This window comes from Scyliorhinus canicula, chromosome 26, assembly GCF_902713615.1.
Source record: "Scyliorhinus canicula chromosome 26, sScyCan1.1, whole genome shotgun sequence".
Classification (NCBI taxonomy): domain Eukaryota; kingdom Metazoa; phylum Chordata; class Chondrichthyes; order Carcharhiniformes; family Scyliorhinidae; genus Scyliorhinus; species Scyliorhinus canicula.
Genome location: NC_052171.1, coordinates 3525969 through 3544749, shown reverse-complemented (window position 1 = coordinate 3544749; position 18781 = coordinate 3525969). Strand labels below are relative to the sequence as shown.

The 18781-nt window shown below is 48.5% G+C and overlaps 1 protein-coding gene across 8 annotated transcripts in view; it reads left to right on the top strand.

Moving 5' to 3' along the window:
• LOC119957517 (fibroblast growth factor receptor 1-like) overlaps positions 1-18781 on the top strand; it is a 213658-nt gene that overhangs the window by 153083 nt on the left and 41794 nt on the right. For all 8 annotated transcript variants that reach the window (XM_038785641.1, XM_038785643.1, XM_038785640.1 and 5 more), the window contains 2 exons: positions 3882-4051; positions 11939-12062. In XM_038785641.1, the coding sequence (XP_038641569.1) occupies positions 3882-4051; positions 11939-12062 (294 nt within the window). The remainder of the gene's footprint in view (positions 1-3881; positions 4052-11938; positions 12063-18781) is intronic.

The window sequence follows — 18781 nt, the reverse complement described above, 5'->3', positions numbered from 1 at the left end:
ATCCTCAACTGCACTTTCCCGCCTTATCCTCACGACTCTTGGTTCCCGTACTAATTAAAAATCTGTCTCTCTCAGTCCAGAGCATACCTAACGATCTAGCATCTACAGCTCTCTGTGGTAAAGAATTCCACAGATTAGATACCCTCTGAGAGAAGAAATTCCTCCTCATCTCTGTCTTAAATGGACAACCCCTTCTTTTTAAACAGTGACCCCGAGTACTGCATTGTCTCAGAAGAGGAAACATCCTTTCTGCATCCACCCTGTCAATACCCCTCCGAATTGCAAAGATTTCAATCAAGTTTCCTCTTACTCTTCTGAACTCCAGTGGATACAACCCCAGCCTGTCCAACCTTTCCTCATAAGAGAACCCACCTACTCCAGGTGCAAGTCTAGTGAACCTTCTCCCAACACATTTACATCCTTCCTTAAACAAGGGAATAAGCCAACAATGTACACAATACTCAAGATGTGGTCACCAAACACCAGATCCCTCTGCATCTGAGAGCTCTGTAATCTCTCGCCATTTAGACAATGTGCTTTTTTAATTCTTCCTGCCAAAGTGAACAATTTCACATTGGCCCACGTTATGCTCCATTTGCCAGATCTTTGCCCATTCACTTTGTGTCATCAGCAAATATAGGACCCATACCTTCAGTCCCTTCATCCAAGTCATTCATATGAATTCTACACAGGAGGTTGCTCAGCAGGACTGAGTTTCAAGTTTCAGTCAAAAGCCTTTGAATGGACGGCAACACACTGTGGGGGTGTTGTGACGTCTGTTGTTCATCTGTTGTCGAGTGTTGAAGCAGATAGGACCATCCCACCACTTTACTTGAAGCAAAGTCGTGCCAGCATGGTTTTCCCACAGTGGAAGCAACTGAGTTTGGGAAAGTGTGTATGAAGTGCAGAGAACAAAGAACAATAGAGCATAGGCCCATCCAAACCTGTACCGGTCATGATACCACCCTTGGCCAAAACCCGCAGCACTTCCTCATGCCATATCCCTCTATTATACCCAGAGGATTGGATATGTGGACCCCCCCCCCACACACACACAAACACACACACACCGCCACTTCATCTGATTCCTAGTAGCAGAGCACAATCTGCCTCAAACTTGAGATAAAATCTGAGATGACACGAAATATTAAATGTACTTTGTTTTATCGAATATTTTGCTGAAGGGGAAAAGAGACCTCATTTTAAATGACCTATTTCCCGCTGCCGCCCCATCCCGCACCTGACAAATTGCATTGCTGGAGCAGTGATGGAGTAGATTGGGTGATTAAATTTGACTGGAAACTTAGCCAGTGTTATTGGCAAGCGCTGGAACTCTATACCTCTATGTGCCTCTGGCTCTCTTGATTAATCTCCTCATCCGCAGTTCTTAATATCAGCCCATTCTGAAGTGTGTGATTTCCGGAATGAATGCAGGAATGAGACAATGAAATTCAAAGGTGCACACTGAACTCTTGTCTCGAGTGCCTGAAACCTTTCCATCAGGGTAAAAAATGAAATCTCTTCTGCCTAGCTGCAGAAAACCCAACTCATGAATTGACTCTGTGAAAAGAGTTGATGAAACGCATCTTCCTCAATTCCACCTGGCCACGAGCACACGCTGGCATCAGCAAGTTTCTGTGACGGGCATTTTTAGCAGTACTGCAGACACTGTGGCCACAATCGACTGTTGTGTGTTACCATGGGGTGGAACTCTCACCGTTCAGAGTCCAGAGCTCATGGTGCAGGGGCACGCAGTGCAGTCCTGAAGGAGTGAGGCACTGCTGGGCGTACCAGCTTTCTGATTGTCATAATATACATCCATGTATATGATGGAGTGCAGACAGGCAGTGATTGACACACAGGATGACCAGTAAGCACACAGAACATGGCAGCCAATCACCAGACAGGACACAACCACCATAAAGCCAGTGGGCACCAGTTTTCCCTCTCTCTCGGGATCCAGCCTCTGAGACGGTCAGAGCTCGTGAGCATCAGCCAGTGCAAACACCATGTGGTAGTCAGTTAGTCTGGTTAGGCTAGCGCCAGGTCTCCAGTCAAGTCAGCATAGTGTCAGCCCACAGTCAAGCATGTAATATAGTTAGATGTTAAATAAAATCGTGTTGCATCTCATCAAGTGTTGGCAGTCTGTCTCTCGCTACACTGCATCAATTTCCACATAGACCCAGCCTGCCCAACGCATCACTGGTCACATGTTAAACTGAGGCCTCATCATGCAAAGACTTCATGGCATAATTTCAAAGAAGAACAGGGGAAATTATCCCCAATGTCCTGCGTAACCAGCTTCACTAAGCGCCACGATATTCTACTCATTATCACATTGGTCTATATGGGAGGATTCTGTGTGCAAATTGACAAACAGAACAGTGACAACACTTAAGTGCATTAATTGGTTGCAAAATGCTTCGGGATGTCCACAGTTGTGAAAGGTGAGATATAAATGTAAACCTGCCTTGCTCAATAGTCTGGATACAAGAAAGAATTGAGCTGTCAATATTGGGTTATGTGAGGTTGGCCTCAGCCCTCCTGGATTATGAGGCATGCCTTCCCGATGTTCCATCCTGGAATGTTCTGCCTCATTTCAACTCCATCTGTCAGGGAGTGAAACCCCGAAGTGCTGAGCCATTGGGAATCAGTAGGAAAAACCATCTCGGTGGACGGGAAGATTCAACTTCCCTTCCACCAAAACATATCTGAGGAATACCTATTCAGTGACCGAGTTACCATGGTGTGGCCTTCCCTTGATTCAAGTTTGGGATGGTGGAATGGTTCAGAGTGCCCGAGGTGATTGCTGAAGGGCTGATGCTCAGAGTCTGACTGCAGGAAACCCACTGACAAAAACCATGCATTGGCAATTATAATGCCAGGTCCCTCAATGGAGTTGATTAGGGGAGGTAGAGGCAAGGATCCACCATCTACCTCCAATTATTAAACACAGTCAGGGTTCAGTGAGGCCAGTCAGTTGGCTTTTCCTCTTACTGTCAGTTTGCAGGGGTGAGTGCGTGGAATAAGGCAGACAGGTTGTGTAAACTGATCCGTTATTGTTTAAAGAGACCCTTTCTGCGCTGACTTGCTCAGTATGACAGCTGCAAGCAAGCTGCACTTTGACTGACAACTCGAAATGGAGTTCTGACCAGCTTTGTCGGTGATTCCTCATCAGTTCTTAATGAATGCATAAAACTGAATACAATTTCAAGAATTTGTAAAGGGATCAATAGGGGAACAGGAAGCCTCATAGCGTCTTCTCAGGAGTAGGCTATCAGTTGCACTCCAATTGTAACTGAGCTGCTGTCAGGTTAATCTTCTACCTTGAGTCAACTCTTAATGTGACACTGGGAGACAGGCGGATGGAGCGTCTGACTGCTGTTTGGGGCTCGGCAGGGGTGGGATCACAGGATGAATGAGGAAGCCATTTTGCAGAAATGCACCACCCAACCTGATAATGGAGCAAGCCAAGCAAGGAGGAAATTGTTGCACAGGGAGGATCTAGCAGTCAGAATTTAACACCTTTCTGCAGCACCAGTGTCCAAAGGTGCTTCAGTTCAGTGATGCCGAGGTATAAGGGCAGATGACCAGAAGTCTGGTCAAAGACCTAAGGAGAGACAGGGACAGAGAGAGAGAGAGAGAGTGCGTGCACGCCCTGGTACAACATCAGTGCAACCTATCTGAAACAAATCAATTTAAGCAACAGAGAGAAACACTGAGAATAAAGCAGATAATGACCCATGAATGAAAATGAAGGGGTTCATTTTTACCTGGGTTGAGTTTGAGCTTCGCACATTGGATAGAATCTCCATTACCAACGTGGCCGTGTTGTCCAGTGAGCTCTGGGGGAAAATTACATGTCTCCTTGTTCTTCACAGGATCCCCATACTGGTCCCAGCCGGAGAAGATGGAGAAGAGACTTCATGCTGTGCCTGCCATGAAAACAGTGAAGTTCCGCTGTCCAGCTAGTGGGAATCCACTGCCATCGCTGCACTGGTTAAAGAATGGGAAAGACTTCAAACAAGATCACCGGATTGGTGGCTTCAAGGTATGGTCACATCATCATCCAGTAACCAAACAATCTGTGACTTTGTGTTTCGAGCCAAATCTAGGGGCAAGTGTTCATCATGTAACTTCCTAGCTATTCTGTAGTTTAATCCCGAGTGTCCACAGTTCGAACAATCTCTGTCTTGAATATATTCACTGGCTGGGCATCCACAGGAATCTGGAGTGAAAAATCCAAAAGTAATTTCTCTGCAACTCAGTCTGAAATGTTGCATTTCAATCCCCCTTTCTCCCTCCTGGAAGTGGTGATTCTACACCAGCTCGCTGGGGTAACCCATTGGATGTGTCGGTGTTCAGGTCAAGTATGATATTTATTTACTTTCCCAGGCTTAATAAAAGGGGGTTCAGTTGACTGTATGTCTGCTGATCGATATTCGATGAAGATAACAGGATTCCTGTGAAGTGTACATCAGCCAAACATGAAACCGAGTCACATGAGGCGATATTTATATAGATAGTCAAAAGCTTGGTTGAAGAGAGATGCAGCAAGAAAGTCTTAAAGGAGGGGAATAATCCAGGGATGTTTCTTGAGGGCCTCCCAGAGATTCGGGCATCAGCAGGTTAAGGCACAGGTGTCAGTGATGGAGCGATTAAAACTGGCCAAAATTGGACTGCTGCAGCAATCTCATTCGGTTGTAGGACTTGAGGTTACAGAGCTGGGGGGAACAGGGCTACAGAGATCTCGAATTGCTGTGGGACTGGAGGGGGTTACAGAGGTGGGGGTATAGGACGACAGAGAGCTCGAAGGGCTGTCGGACTGGAGGAGGTTACAGCGATGCGGGGGGAACAGGGCTACAGAGATCTCGAATTGCTGTGGGACTGGAGGAGGTTACAGCGATGCGGGGGGAACAGGGTTACAGAGATCTCTAATTGCTGTGGGACTGGAGGAGGTTACAGCGATGCGGGGGGAACAGGGTTACAGAGATCTCTAATTGCTGTGGGACTGGAGGGGGTTACAGAGGTGGGGGTATAGGACGACAGAGATCTCGAATTGCTGTAGGACTGGAGGGGGTTACAGAGGTGGGGGTATAGGACGACAGAGAGCTCGAAGGACTGTCAGACTGGAGGAGGTTACAGAGGAGGGGGTATAGGACGACAGAGAGCTCGAAGGACTGGAGCAGGTTACAGCGATATTGGGGGAACAGGGCTACAGAGATCTCGGAGGCCTGGAGGAGGTTACAGCGATACGGGGGAACAGGGCTACAGAGATCTCGGAGGCCTGGAGGAGGTTACAGCGATACGTGGGGTATCGGGCTTCAGAGGTCTCGAAGGGCTGGAGGAGGTTACAGCGATACGTGGGGTATCGGGCTTCAGAGGTCTCGAAGGGCTGGAGGAGGTTACAGCGATACGGGGGGAACAGGGCTACAGAGATCTCGAATTGCTGTAGGACTGGAGGAGGTTACAGCGATACGGGGGGAACAGGGCTACAGAGATCTCGGAGGCCTGGAGGAGGTTACAGCGATACGGGGGGAACAGGGCTACAGAGATCTCCGGGGCCTGGAGGAGGTTACAGTGATACGGGGGGAACAGGGCTACAGAGATCTCGAATTGCTGTAGGACTGCAGCAGGTTACAGCGATACGGGGGAACAGGGCTACAGAGATCGCGGACGCCTGGAGGAGGTTACAGCGATACGGGGGCACGGCTACAGAGATCTCGGAGGCCTGGAGGAGGTTACAGCGATACGGGGGCACGGCTACAGAGATCTCGGAGGCCTGGAGGAGGTTACAGCGATACGGGGGCACGGCTACAGAGATCTCGGAGGCCTGGAGGAGGTTACAGCGATACGGGGGCACGGCTACAGAGATCGCGGACGCCTGGAGGAGGTTACAGCGATACGGGGGCACGGCTACAGAGATCGCGGACGCCTGGAGGAGGTTACAGCGATACGGGGGCACGGCTACAGAGATCTCGGAGGCCTGGAGGAGGTTACAGCGATACGGGGGCACGGCTACAGAGATCTCGGAGGCCTGGAGGAGGTTACAGCGATACGGGGGGAACAGGGCTACAGAGATCTCGGACGCTTGGAGCAGGTTACAGCGATACGGGGGGAATCGGCTACAGAGATCGCGGAAGCCTGGAGGGAATCATGGAGATAGTGAGGGCCAAGGTTACAGAGATTTCAGAGGAGGGTGCAGAGTGAGGGAGGGGCACCTGAAGTGCAGACCTTCTCAGCCAGGTGCAACTTGAGATCAAATTTGCTAAAAGCCTGAGGACCCAGTAATAAAATCCCAAGTGCCAATCAGGCAAATCCAGGCAGGTTAGCAGTTAGATTGTATCTAACAGCCAAGATCTCTGCATCAGGTGTCAGTGCCTCTGGCACAGGCTTAGCTCCCTGTAACAACTCATCTTTAATTAAGTAATTTATTTTGTTTTAGTTTCATGGTGTGCATGCCTGTCAACTTTGTGGCCTGACTGTGCTTCAGTGCACTGTCAAGTTTACTTTTTAACTCTTCGAAAGCTTTTAAATGTTGGTAACATTTGGAGTCTGTGGATAGTGGGGAGACCTAATGTAACTCAGCAAGGTGCCAGGTTCCTTTGCGCACTGTGAATTAAGTTGAGCAGGAGACTGGATTCATTTGGCCTCTGCCTGTCTCAACCCAGTCAGATGGGCTAAATTGCCAAACAGTCACATCCAGGGCGATGACAAAGCAGCCTTGCCAGCCAGTCCAAGACGAGCGGCAAGTTGGATCAGGAGGTTTGGCATGAAACAAATACAGTTGAAGCCATAAGTGCATCAAGGAAGCCAAACTGGGCAGACCGGGATCAAATGGTGACAGGAGCAGGCCCACCAAGCTAGCTGCTGGAGGTGGAGGTGAGTTGACAGCACCTCAATGTTTGAGTAATGGCTCAGATTGTGTGCAATGTGCCGAGAATATTTCAGCAGCTCTCCTTCGCATGCCCTGAGCCTCTTGCTCACTCACACATTGTGGGATCATGCCTAAAATGGGATCTGGCTTCCAGTAAACGCGCCCATTGATTGTAGGGAAGCTGGGTCATGAGTTTTGATTCAGAAAGTATTGCCCCAATAACAATGTGGTGCTCAGAGAACGATGCAGCAGGGAATGGGGCCATTCGGCCCATCATACCTGTGGGGGAAGTGTTTGATTGGAATTCCCAGGAATAATCTCGTCCCGTTCTCAGAGTAACTGATGTAGCGGGACGGTTCTTTGCGATTGTCACTCTGAGCTTAATTTTGCAAATCTGTGCCCACCCTTTGCAGGCGGGCCAGGAGTGATAGGATGAAGGGGGCATAGTGGTAATGTCACCCAGAGGCCCCGGCAAATGTTCTGGCGACATGGGTTCAAATCCCACCATGGCAGCTGGTGGAATTAAAATTCCACGAATAAATCTGAAATAGAAAACTCGTCTCAGTAACGGCTACCTTAACAACGATCAGAGATTCTTGTAAAAACCCATCTGGCTCACTGATATCTTTGAGGATGGTTATTCTGCCACCCTTACCCCTGACAATGTGATGGACCCTGCTCCTCTGAAATGACCTTTGGCCACTCGGTTTAAGAGAAGTTAGGGCTGGGTAAGCAGCTCGGCCTGGCCAGCGACAGCCCACCCACCCATCAGGGGATAACGGAGGGAAAAAGCCACAGGCAGTGACTCAATGCCAGATTTTGTTTTGATAAACGTTGTTGTGAAACAGCTATTCCCATATTAAAAGCTGGTTATGAACGAAAGCTGTTGCCTTGCACGTTGTCCTGACCTGATGTGATCGGGTGGTCACTGCAGAATCCTGCCACGCAGAGTGGCGTACACACAGCTTGCTGTCAGGACTGATGGTTTGAGGGTACAACTCACAGGCAGCCAGACCCGGCTTGGAACGTGCTGGGAGTGAGAGGGGGGGGGGGGGGGGGGGGGGGCAGAGGAAAGGAATCGATCAGCTGCCCAGCTTTTGGGGGTGGGGGGGGGGCAGAATTTGTTCGGACGGGACTGAATACCTGGTTCCTTTGCCCCACCCTCATCCCCTCTGCCACACTCAGCTGTCAGATGAATGGTAGCCCTATATAGTGAAGACAGGGCTGCATGCCTCAGTGACACCAGAGAGGCTTTCATTCAGAAGGGCTGAAACTGGATGCTGTTGACACCCAGTTTCCATTGTGTGTGTGTGTCTCCTGTCGCTGAAGGCTATCCACAGTCAGCTAAGGAAGCTCAGAATGTGGCTTTCTGATTGATGTGCTCTGCAGAGGATCCCCAACCAGTTGGAGCAGTTGTGTTCCAAACTGTCGGAAAGGTCCACGGGTGGTGAATGATCACAGTTTGTCTCCTTCACTCCCAGCAGGCGACAATACCCTGGATGGTGTTCTTTACGGGTACTGATTCCAATGCTATTGAGTTGAGATTGGTTTCACTCATTGTACCTGGTTTGAAATGTGCCATCAGAAGGCTCAGAACGGTGCACTCGGTACAACATTTTGAGGGTCCTGCATTCCGTGTGCAGCTACACAGACGTGCCCATTGCTCTGGCAGCGAGTAGCGTGCACAAGACCTGCAAACTGCTCATCTCAGGAGAACAGTGTAGTCACTGGTCTAATGGAGGAAACACAGCAGCCAATTTACTCCCAGCAAGCTCCCGCAAACAGCGATGGGACGAGTGACCAGAATGCCTGGTTTTTTCCTGTGATGTTGGCTGAGGATTAAGGATTGGCCAAGACAGAAGAGAGACAAAGGAACAAAAAGCTTGGCTGATGGGCGTCAAATGTGAATGGGTGGATGGAGCAGAAAGGTGGGCTGAATGGCCTGTTTCTGTGCTGTAAATGTGCTCTGAGGAAAAGCGTTTTCACCCAGAGGGTGGCTGGAACAAACCTCCTGAGAGGGTGGTGGAAGCAGGTTCCATCGAAGATGCAAAAGGGAATTTGATTGCTATCGAAAAGAAAGGACAAGAGGGGATATGGGGATAGGGTGGAAGTGAGGGCCTAAGTGGGTCGGTGCAGACTCGATGGGCCGAATGGCCTCCTTCTGCACTGTATGTTCTATGTTCCTGTGTTATCAGGATGGTGAGGATAAGGCAGGGTAGTGGAATTTGGTAGAATGATCTTTCAGAGAGCCAGTGCAGACCCGATTGGCCGAGTGGCCTCCTTCTGCAATGTAAAGGATTCTGTGAAAGTCCAAGATAAATTCAAAATATTTAAAAATGCAGGGAAACCGTGTTAGAAATCAGTTTCCTGGTCATCAAAATTATCCTGGAGACAATAAGCACCCTCTTCAGGTTTCCACGTGTGTCGAGGTAGTTTCCTAAATCTATGTGAAGGAAACGTTGGTCCCACAGAAGCTGCAGTGAGGCTATTGAGTTCTGACCTGATCGTGAGTGGCTCAGTGACGCTTGACCTCAGATGTGCTGTAGCCTCTGGCTTTGCCCATCAACATTGCCCTGTGGAAGTAATGGTTTCACCTGGTATCACAGTTTTGCAACAAAGATGTGGACCAGTCTGGACTAAATGGCCTGTTTTTGTGCTGTATGTAATTAGCTGTTGGAAGAGGCCTGTGCTGTGCAATCAGGCTGGTCACATGGAACCACCTTTGTTTGAAGCCATTGCGTCCTTTGTATCGAATCACTACACACCGCAAAGCTTCCCTCAGCTTCAACCATTTGGCTACTTTTACCTGAAGACATTGAATGGATCAGACCGCTTTCTCTGCCTGGGCAACTCCTCTGAGTGAAGAGATTTCCCCCGAGTCTCTTCATCAAACAACTTCCTTTGTAAGGGTAATAATGCTGCAAGCTTGCTTCAACTCTGTTCCGAACTGGCTATCTCCAGTTGAAATTCAAGCCCATCTGTGCAGTTGATTATTTCCACAGCCTGGGAAAGATGAAAGACCCTGCTTCTGTTAGCCTTGCTAAGATGGCTGCCACTGGGAGTGGTCCGATGTAGTTATGTTTCCGAGGTTCACAGTGCATTTGCAACATCTGCTTTAACGATTATATTGTGTTTACGTTCAGTTCGAGCCTGTCACAGAGCAGCTGGAACCGATTATACCATCCCAAACAACCAGGGCAGGGTTACCCGTGAAGGATTTTCTTTCCTGGTTGGGCCTGCCCTTTCATGTTGGTCAAAGGTCATTGAGAGAAAATGTCCTGGGATCATCACCAACCTATCACAGCACTGCAGAATGTTGAGCTTCGTTGCAAATGGACCCTGTAATCTTTTAACCCTTCCAGTGCTGCACACCGAAGAGCAAGATTTAACAGCTTTGCATGACCACTCTGTCCCTCACATGATTTAGTCATAGATTGCCTGAGCTGAAACAGCAGCACTGGAAGAGGAACCTGTCTATCCTTGTGCCCTCGCTATATCATGCTTTTCTCAATCTCCCTGTATGTGAGAAAGCTCCATGAGAATGGGCTTTAGCTCATTGAGCCTCAGCAGTCTGAGTTGTGACATGAATCTTGACTGTTCTGTTTAGCTTGGAGATTTCCCCCCAAAGCCCTACTCAATTAAATTCTCCCTTTGTCTGCTTGAAAATGGGCTGGGAGTCCACCGAATCACAGGAAGAGGAGCCTGTTTGCCACTCCACTCTACCATGGTTATTCTCCCTTTCCCTGTTTTGCTCCACACCCTTGGTATCCTAATAAAAAAAATCTACGTGTGACAAAGCAATGTTGTTAATTAATTGCAGAGGAGGCTGGAAAAACTCAGCAGGTCTGCCAGCATCGATCAGGAGAGAAACGCAGTTAACATTTTGTTAGAACTGATCAAGTTCCTCAGTTCCGATGAAGAGTCCGTGACTCAAAGTGTTAACTCTGTTTCTCTCCTGATGGACAAGACCGTAAGATATGGGAGCAGAGGTAGACCGCTCAGCCCATCGAGTCTGCTCTGCCATTCAATGAGATCATCATGGCTGATCTGATATAATCCTCAACTTCAATTTACCGCCTTATCCCCATAACTCTTTATTCCCTTACCGATTTAAAAAAACTGCCTGACTCGGTCTTGAACATGCCTAATAACCCAGTCTCCCTACAGGTCTCTGTGCTAAGGTATTGCACAGATTCACTACCCTCTGAGATATGCTGGCAGACCTGCTGACTTTTCCCAGCTTCCTCTTGTTTCAGATTTCAGCATCGGCGTTATTTTGCTTATTTTGTTAATTAATTTGTTGCTTCTTGGAAGCATATTATTTGTGCTATTGATTTTAGTGGGTTACCAGCTGAATTTCTTTGCCGAAGCAGTTACCTTAAATCAGGACTTTGATGGTCTTTGAGCTGAAGACTGAAGGGGATTAGGCGGATATAAACGATTTGCCGCCAAAGCACAGTGATATTCTGAGAGAGCTGGGCCAAGGGTTTACCTGTGTAGAGACAGAAGGTTGAAGGAATAGCCAGACTGGGCCTCAGAATTACACATCCATGTTAGTTGGGCTGGGAAGGAGACACTAGGCCCAGTTTGAAAAGTATGTTGGCATCGCCTGGCATTGATCGCCAGCTGTGCCTCAGTGAGGAGCAAAGTTCTGGACTCAGGTCCCACTCGGGGGCTTGAGTACAAAAATCAAGACTGACGCTCCAGTGCAGAGCTGAAGGAGTTGGAGATGTTGTCTTTCAGATGTGAAGCCCCATCTTGCCTTTCAGCTGCATGTAAAGGCCCCCGTGGCATTAATTCAATGAAGGGCAGGTATCCTGGGTAATATTTATCCCTTAATCAACATCAGAAAAACAGATTACCTGGTCATTATTATATTGCTGCTTTGGGTACTAGCTGTGTGTAAATTGCCTGTGTTTCTTGCATTACAATAATGACAAAACTTCAAGAGTGTTTCATTGGCTGTGCACGTGCTTGAGAACTCTGGCGGCCATGCAAGATGCTTTGTAAATATAAATCTTTCCTTTTCTTCCTATTTTGCTCTCTGCTCATCTCCTAAAGATCCGCTCACAGCACTGGAGTCTCATCATGGAAGGAGTTGTACCTTCGGACAAGGCCAATTACACCTGTGTGGTGATGAACAAATATGGCAGCATTAACCACACGTACCAGCTGGATGTTGTTGGTAAGAAGCTTTAGCTGTTTTTTTTTCACAGGAAAACCCTTACCAATGTTGTCAAGGGATGTCCAACTAAAAGATAACTGCGTTCAATCATCAGAATCTGGCTCTTAACTTTGGTGTCTTCCGTCTCTTTGAAGTCCTGAGGTCCTGTTGATCTACTTTGACTTGAAAGGGATGCAGTGCGTTTAAAACACAACCAGGCATGACTATCTTAATTTCTTCCAAGAATGATGATGAATTAAGGAATATTATATCTACCTTCCCTTGCCCTCCACTCAGGGCCATGTCTCATGGAGATGGGGCTGTACCCGAGCTGACTGCTGTAACTCAGGAAGTGACCGTGTACCCTTAGTCATTACCTCCCCCTCAGCTGTCACAGGTCTTCCTACTCCATTCTGAGACACGGCTTGGAGTCGAACGCCAGTCACGGGTATCACACATACAGATGAATTAGATAATAAGGCCTCAGAATTAGGGCTCAAAACAAGGGCTTGTCCATTAAATTAGCCATTTTCATTGCACAAATTCTGGCTTAGGGCAGCTCAATGGGAGAAGAGAACGGAGAGCCATGACAGGAAACAGAAGGAGTAATAAAGGGAGAAATTATTTGCTGCACTGTGTGTGTTACTGACATCAATATAATTGACAAAGAGGATGAGGGAAAAAGCATGTCGACAGTGAGTTATTAGGATCTACAATGTACTGCGTGGAGGGGATAGGGAAGCAGATTTAACAGCTGCTGTCCAAAACAACTTGGTCATGTAGTTTAAAAGGACACATTTCAGAGCTGTGGGAAGCAGCAGCAGAGTGGGTCTGATTGGACGGATCCTGCAGAGCCAACACGACTCTGTTGGGCTGAATGGCCGCCTCCTGTGCTGTGTGACTTCAGATGCTGAAGTAATGTGTTTGAGTCATTGTGTCAGACGTTGGATCAGTAAACTCTGGGATCGAGCCATGTTCAACGGAGTGCACTTGCCAACTAATAGACCGGATTCCGGCTTTGTAGATAGTCCTGCAAGTGTGGGGAAGGTGTTCTACTGTGTGGAGCCAGAGGAACTACTGTTGCATGACTGGAACTAGTCCTTATTTTGAGGATATGGGGTAGACCTTGTAGGACTGAGGTGAGAAGAAATTTCTTCACCTAGAGAGTGATGAACCTGTGGAATTCACTACCAAGGAAATTAGTTGATGCCAAAAGGTTATGTAACTTCAAGAAGCAATTAGATATGGGGCTAAACTGATATGCGGGGGGGGGGGGGGGGGGAATTGAATTTTTTAAAATAAATTTAGATTACCCAATTATATTTTCCAATTAAGGGGCAATTTAGTGTGGCCAATCCACCTACTCTGCACATTTTTTTGGGTTGTGGGGGCGAAACCCACGCAGACACGAGGAGAATGTGCGGGGAGAATTGAATTTGATGATCAGCCATGATCGGAAATTTTAAAAAATTCCAATTAAGGGGCAATTTAGTGTGGCTAATCCACCTACCCTGCACATCTTTGGGTTGTGGGGGTCAGACCCACGCAGAAACGGGGAGAATGTGAAAGCTCCACACGGACAATGACCGGGGCCGTGATCGAACCCGGGTCCTCGGCACGGTGAGGCAGCAGTACTAACCACTGCGCCACCGTGGTGCCCCCATGATCATAAAGGTGGTGGGCAGGCTCAAAGGGCCGATTGGACTCCTGGGGCGGGATTCACCGCCGGTGGGATTCTCCGTTTTGTCGGCACCCGGGAGTTTCCCGATGGCATGGGGCTGCCCCACAATGGGAAACCCCATTAACCGGTCGGCGTAATGGAGAATCCCGCCGGCGGGTCGAGGCTGAAAAGTGACGCCACGGGGCGGAGAATCCTGCCCCTGCTTCTGTTTTCTAAGTGTGTATGTATGGATCAGAATTGGAGGGTAGTTTATTCTCCGTGAGTTCAATCCCATCCAGTGAGTGTGTACATATGTGGACAGTCTCCAAGAGTACAGCAAGCGAACCATTTACAACTGATTGAATTTGATTACATGAAAGAATTGGGAAGAATTCCGTGTTTGCTGACTGAGCTCCGTCCGATGCAGCTGTTACAGGCTCTTTGTTAAATTACTGGGCCTGTGTTTTCTTGGTTTGACCTTTGTCCTCCCCCTCTCCCAGTGAATCAGCTGTCATGTTTATTTTCACTGTTCTTGATGGGTCACTCACCTTGCTGGGCCAGAAAAGGAAGCCTTTGTCTTCGTGTTTGGCAGGCCTGCCCTTCAATGGACCCCCTTATTACTTGGAGTTTACTTCTAGCCTGCTTATCTTAAACAGACAGGAAACCCCCTTCCTCTCTCCCTCCCTCCCCATTCGCCCACAACCAGATCATCGACGATTGCGATCTGATTTTTGTTCAACTGCCTGTTATTGTTCATTCTCTTTCAAAGCCAGTCGGGGAGAGCAAGCATCTCATTGTCTGTACTAAATAATGTTAGCTTTAATCTAACCAAGCGAAAGAACTCCCAACCTCAGTCAATGGACAGTCAACATATGCAGCCGTGTTTTATGCCTTGGTTCAAGTCAGAAACCTGTCAACGCTAAAAAGAAGGGTTTTCAGAGGCACAGTTATTTGGTTCAATTATTTTTTTTGTTGATCTTTTGGGAGTTATTTGATCTTTTCTTCCCAACTATGGACGCGATTCTCCAAAGTGGAGACTAAGTGTTTGCGCCATTGTGAACGCCGTCGCATTTCATGACGGCGCGAAACGAGCGCGGGGACGACTGATTCTGGCCCCCACAGGGGGTCAGCACGGCACTGGAGCGGTTCACGCCGCTCCAGCCTCCCTTCCCGACGGCAAATGGGCGCCGCGCATACACGGGGGACTTCTTCAGCGCGCCGGCCCCTACGCAACATGGCGTGGCGGCTCAGGGGCCGGCTGCGCTAAAAAGTAGGACCGGGGGTGGAGAGGCCGGCCCGCCGATCAGTGGGCCCCGATCGCGGGCCAGACCCCATCGGATGCCCCATCGAGGACTGAGGCCCACCCCTCACACACAGACTGCCACCTCAACCCTTCGCGCAGAGTTCCCGCCGGCAGCGACCAGGGGTGAACGGTGCCGGCGGGACTCTGCCGTTTCCCCGCGGCCGCTCGGCCCATCCGGGCTGGAGAATATGCGCCCCCACCGCGGACAGCGGCTCGCGACCAGTGCCGCGCCTCGGAGAATCGTGTGGCGCGGTTGCGGCGATTCTCCAGCCCGGCACGGGGTTCGGAGAATCACGCCCTATATATCCCATTTTCCTCCTTTCAAACTCTGGTCGACTTTGTCAGCCTCGCTCCAGCTAGCTGCATGGGGCTGCTCAATCCAAGGGGAGTGACTCTCTCTCTTTGCTGTTTTCGTTTCTGTGCCTCAGTGCGGAGCACTTTCATCTCGGAGTCAGAAGGTTGTGCATTTAAGTCACAAGGGCAGCAGGCACAGTGTCAAGGGGAGTAGGGGGAGGGTAGTGTTGAGATAGAGGATCAGAATGGCAGAGCAGACTCTAAAAGGGCTGAATTACTTACTCCTGCTCCAATTTTCAATGTCCCACTCGAGAGACTTGATCCAAAAAAATCCAGGTTGGTGTTCCCAGTCCAGAATTGAGGGAGTGCCGTAGTCAGGCACCATTTTGCAGATGAAACATTAAAGTGAGTTCCAGCCAGCCTCTCTGATGAAGATAACAGGTTGTCAATATTTTGAGGAGGACAAGAGTTTACCCTGGTTTCCTAACAACAATCTACCTAATTTCCAACATCACAGTAAACAGTTTATTTTATCGTTGTCCTGAGGTTGGGAAAGGTGCTTTATAAATGCCCTTTTCTCTTTCTCAGAGATGAAACACTGGGGCTGTTGAGGAGCTGAATATTGAGAAGGAACGATCTTGCATCGCTCTTGTTACAGAAGGATGTGCATTAAATGTGCAACTCATCAGCCCTGGATTGGCGATAGATGGAGTGATTGACATAGACATTAACATCTTTCCTCATAGGCACACAGAATGAGCAGCCATAAATCCTTAATCTCTTGCTCATAAACCCGTGTGTTTATTATATCTCCAGACTTCCATTGCTTGCCCTGTTTTAATTGTGTCCTACTTAGCACTGACTGCTGGGGTGCGTGAAACGTCAGAGAGGCCGGCTGTAAATTAGGCCTGTTTGTGACCGCGGTCACTTGGCACTTTGACGTAACGGTTTATGTACTCAACACTGAAGCTGACTGATCACTTTAGGGGCACTATGAAGGGAGCACAAATGATAATTAGCGGGGCAGGAGGAATTGGGGTTGAGATATGAATCTTGGTCAGCAATCAAAGCAGCACAGGTTCCAGGAGTGGAGGGACGGCCTTTCTCTACAGTTATAGCATTATAAGCACTACAGTAATAGCAAAGGAGCAACAATTGCTGTAATAAATTGCTGGAATAACCGTATACTTTACCCACTGTCTACGTGTATGTATTTTCATTATGTATCCTGATGTGTTTATTGTATGTTCTATATTTTCATCTATGGAGCGATCTGCCTGGACTGCAAGCAGAACAATACTTTTCACTGTACCTCAGTACACATGACAATAAACCTAAATCTGAATCACTCCTGCTCCACCATTCAGTAAGATTGTTGCCTGTCTTCTACCAAACTCCACCTTTTCTGCCCCATCTTGCACTTGCCTAATGTGCTGGAATGATGCAGGAAAAGAAAGGTCTCGAACAAAGGCAGCATAATCATAGCTGCTGGCCTAGTCATTGAATACAACTCAAAGTGATTCGCCAGGATTAGAGACTTGCTTTTATTCATTTATGGCAGCATTTATTGTTCATTATTCATTGCCCCTGAGAATGTTTTTTTTAAATTTAGAGTACCCAATTAATTTTTTCCAATTAAGGGGCAATTTGGCGTGGCCAATCCTCCTAATCTGCACATCTTTGGGTTGTGGGGCGAAACCCACGCAAACACAGGGAGATTGCGTAAACCCCATATGGCCAGTGACCCAGAGCCGGGATCGAACCTGGAACCTAGGTGCCGTGAGGCAGCAGGGCTAACCCACTGCGCCACCGTGCTGCCCGCCCCTGAGAATGTTGAATGGCTAGAGCTGTGTGGTGCAGGTTCACCCACAGTGCTGTTTGGGAGGGAGTTCCAGGATATTGGCCCAGCAACAATGAAGGAACGGTGATATATTTCCAAGTTCACAGGCTGATAACCACCTCACTGAGAGACCAGAGGCATGCTGGTAAGCTAAGGAATTGATCTGCTATAGTAAGCAGGACCCTGAGTAGACAAGGATTTGTAAGCAAGCACTGAATAGATTAGGCAGCAGCTCGAGAGTCCTTCCAGGAGTAAGGTACGGCTGCGTTCTCCATCCATTACATTTCCTTATGGTAATGGGTTTCATTCTGTGGAAGGCGATACTGGCTACTGAATAATTGTACGCACTCCAAGGCATGCGCACCTGTCTTGCGAGTAGCGATGTCCAGGTTGGTCCACACATCAGCTGTAAGAAGACCAAGACCACTGACGGCAGGATGACAACAAGTCCTCCCATCACCACCAGGCTTTGCAACATTGATGTGTCAACTACTTCCCTGACCCAAGAAGTCATCTCCTGGGAGGGTGATAGAGACAGAGGGACGTCCACACAAGAATGGGCAAAAGCAGCATTGGTCTTCCAGCTGCTCAACACAGTCTGGGCAGTCACAGCCAGCTGCATGAAAACAGCCATAGACTTGTCCAGGGTGGTACCAACCACAGGTTATGTCAACGTGACATGGAAGAGAACAGCAAAGGTGAAACACAAGAGAGAGCATCACCGGTGAAGAAGTGCTGCAAACTGGTCATCATGACAGAGAGATGATGGAGTCTGGCAGGACATTTATTTTGCCTCCTGGCAGAGTGGTTCAGAATGGGCACCGCCAGATGGAAGATGAAGATGGGGCCGGACAAAGGCGACCTGGTGAAGTAAGTTTAAGGTCAAGAGTGGGGCACCACCTGGGCTGAAGTGAAGGAAATGACTTTGCGCTGGGGGCTTGGTGACAGCCTTGGTACCTAATGTCCCCCCATGGGACTGCAGGAAGAAGGACTGAATGGATGGTAAAGTCAATGTTTGACATTGCAGAGAGTCCAGCTTTCAAACATCCCTGCATAGGGGCTTTCTTATATTCTTTCTTATGGCTTCATTCTGTTCAGCTTCTCCTCATTTCCTTGACTGCGTGAGAGTGTGCTCTTCAGCTGAAGCTGCCTGTACAAAGCTGAAACAGCAGCTTGCTGGCAGTTCATCAAGCAGGTTCGCTGGCCCCCTAACAGCTAGCTGCCCATTTTTTATCAGCTTTCTGAATTATTGTGATTTACAGTTTTCTCTCAGACCCTTTCTGCAGTTGGCATCTACAGCCATAGGACTGCACATGAGGAGCAGTGAACACAACATCGATCTATGGTCGTTTCACCTTGAGAGTGGTGAGCAGACAAAGCCCAATTGGACACAGCCTGGCGCTCACAAAGCTCTGTGATTCCACCTTTATCCCTCCCTCCCCCCACCCTTTCAGGACCAGCTGGATGTTGTTGGTAAGAACCTACTATTTATTCCATTGTTGCTCCTGTGACTGGTGATAAACCATAGGCACAGCTTATTGTCCAGTTACTCCAACACCACAGTGTGTGGGGGGCTGGAAGGTTCAATTAGAAAACAAGGCTTTGGTCTTTTGTGTTCGGGGAGTTACCATGGGAACTTTTCA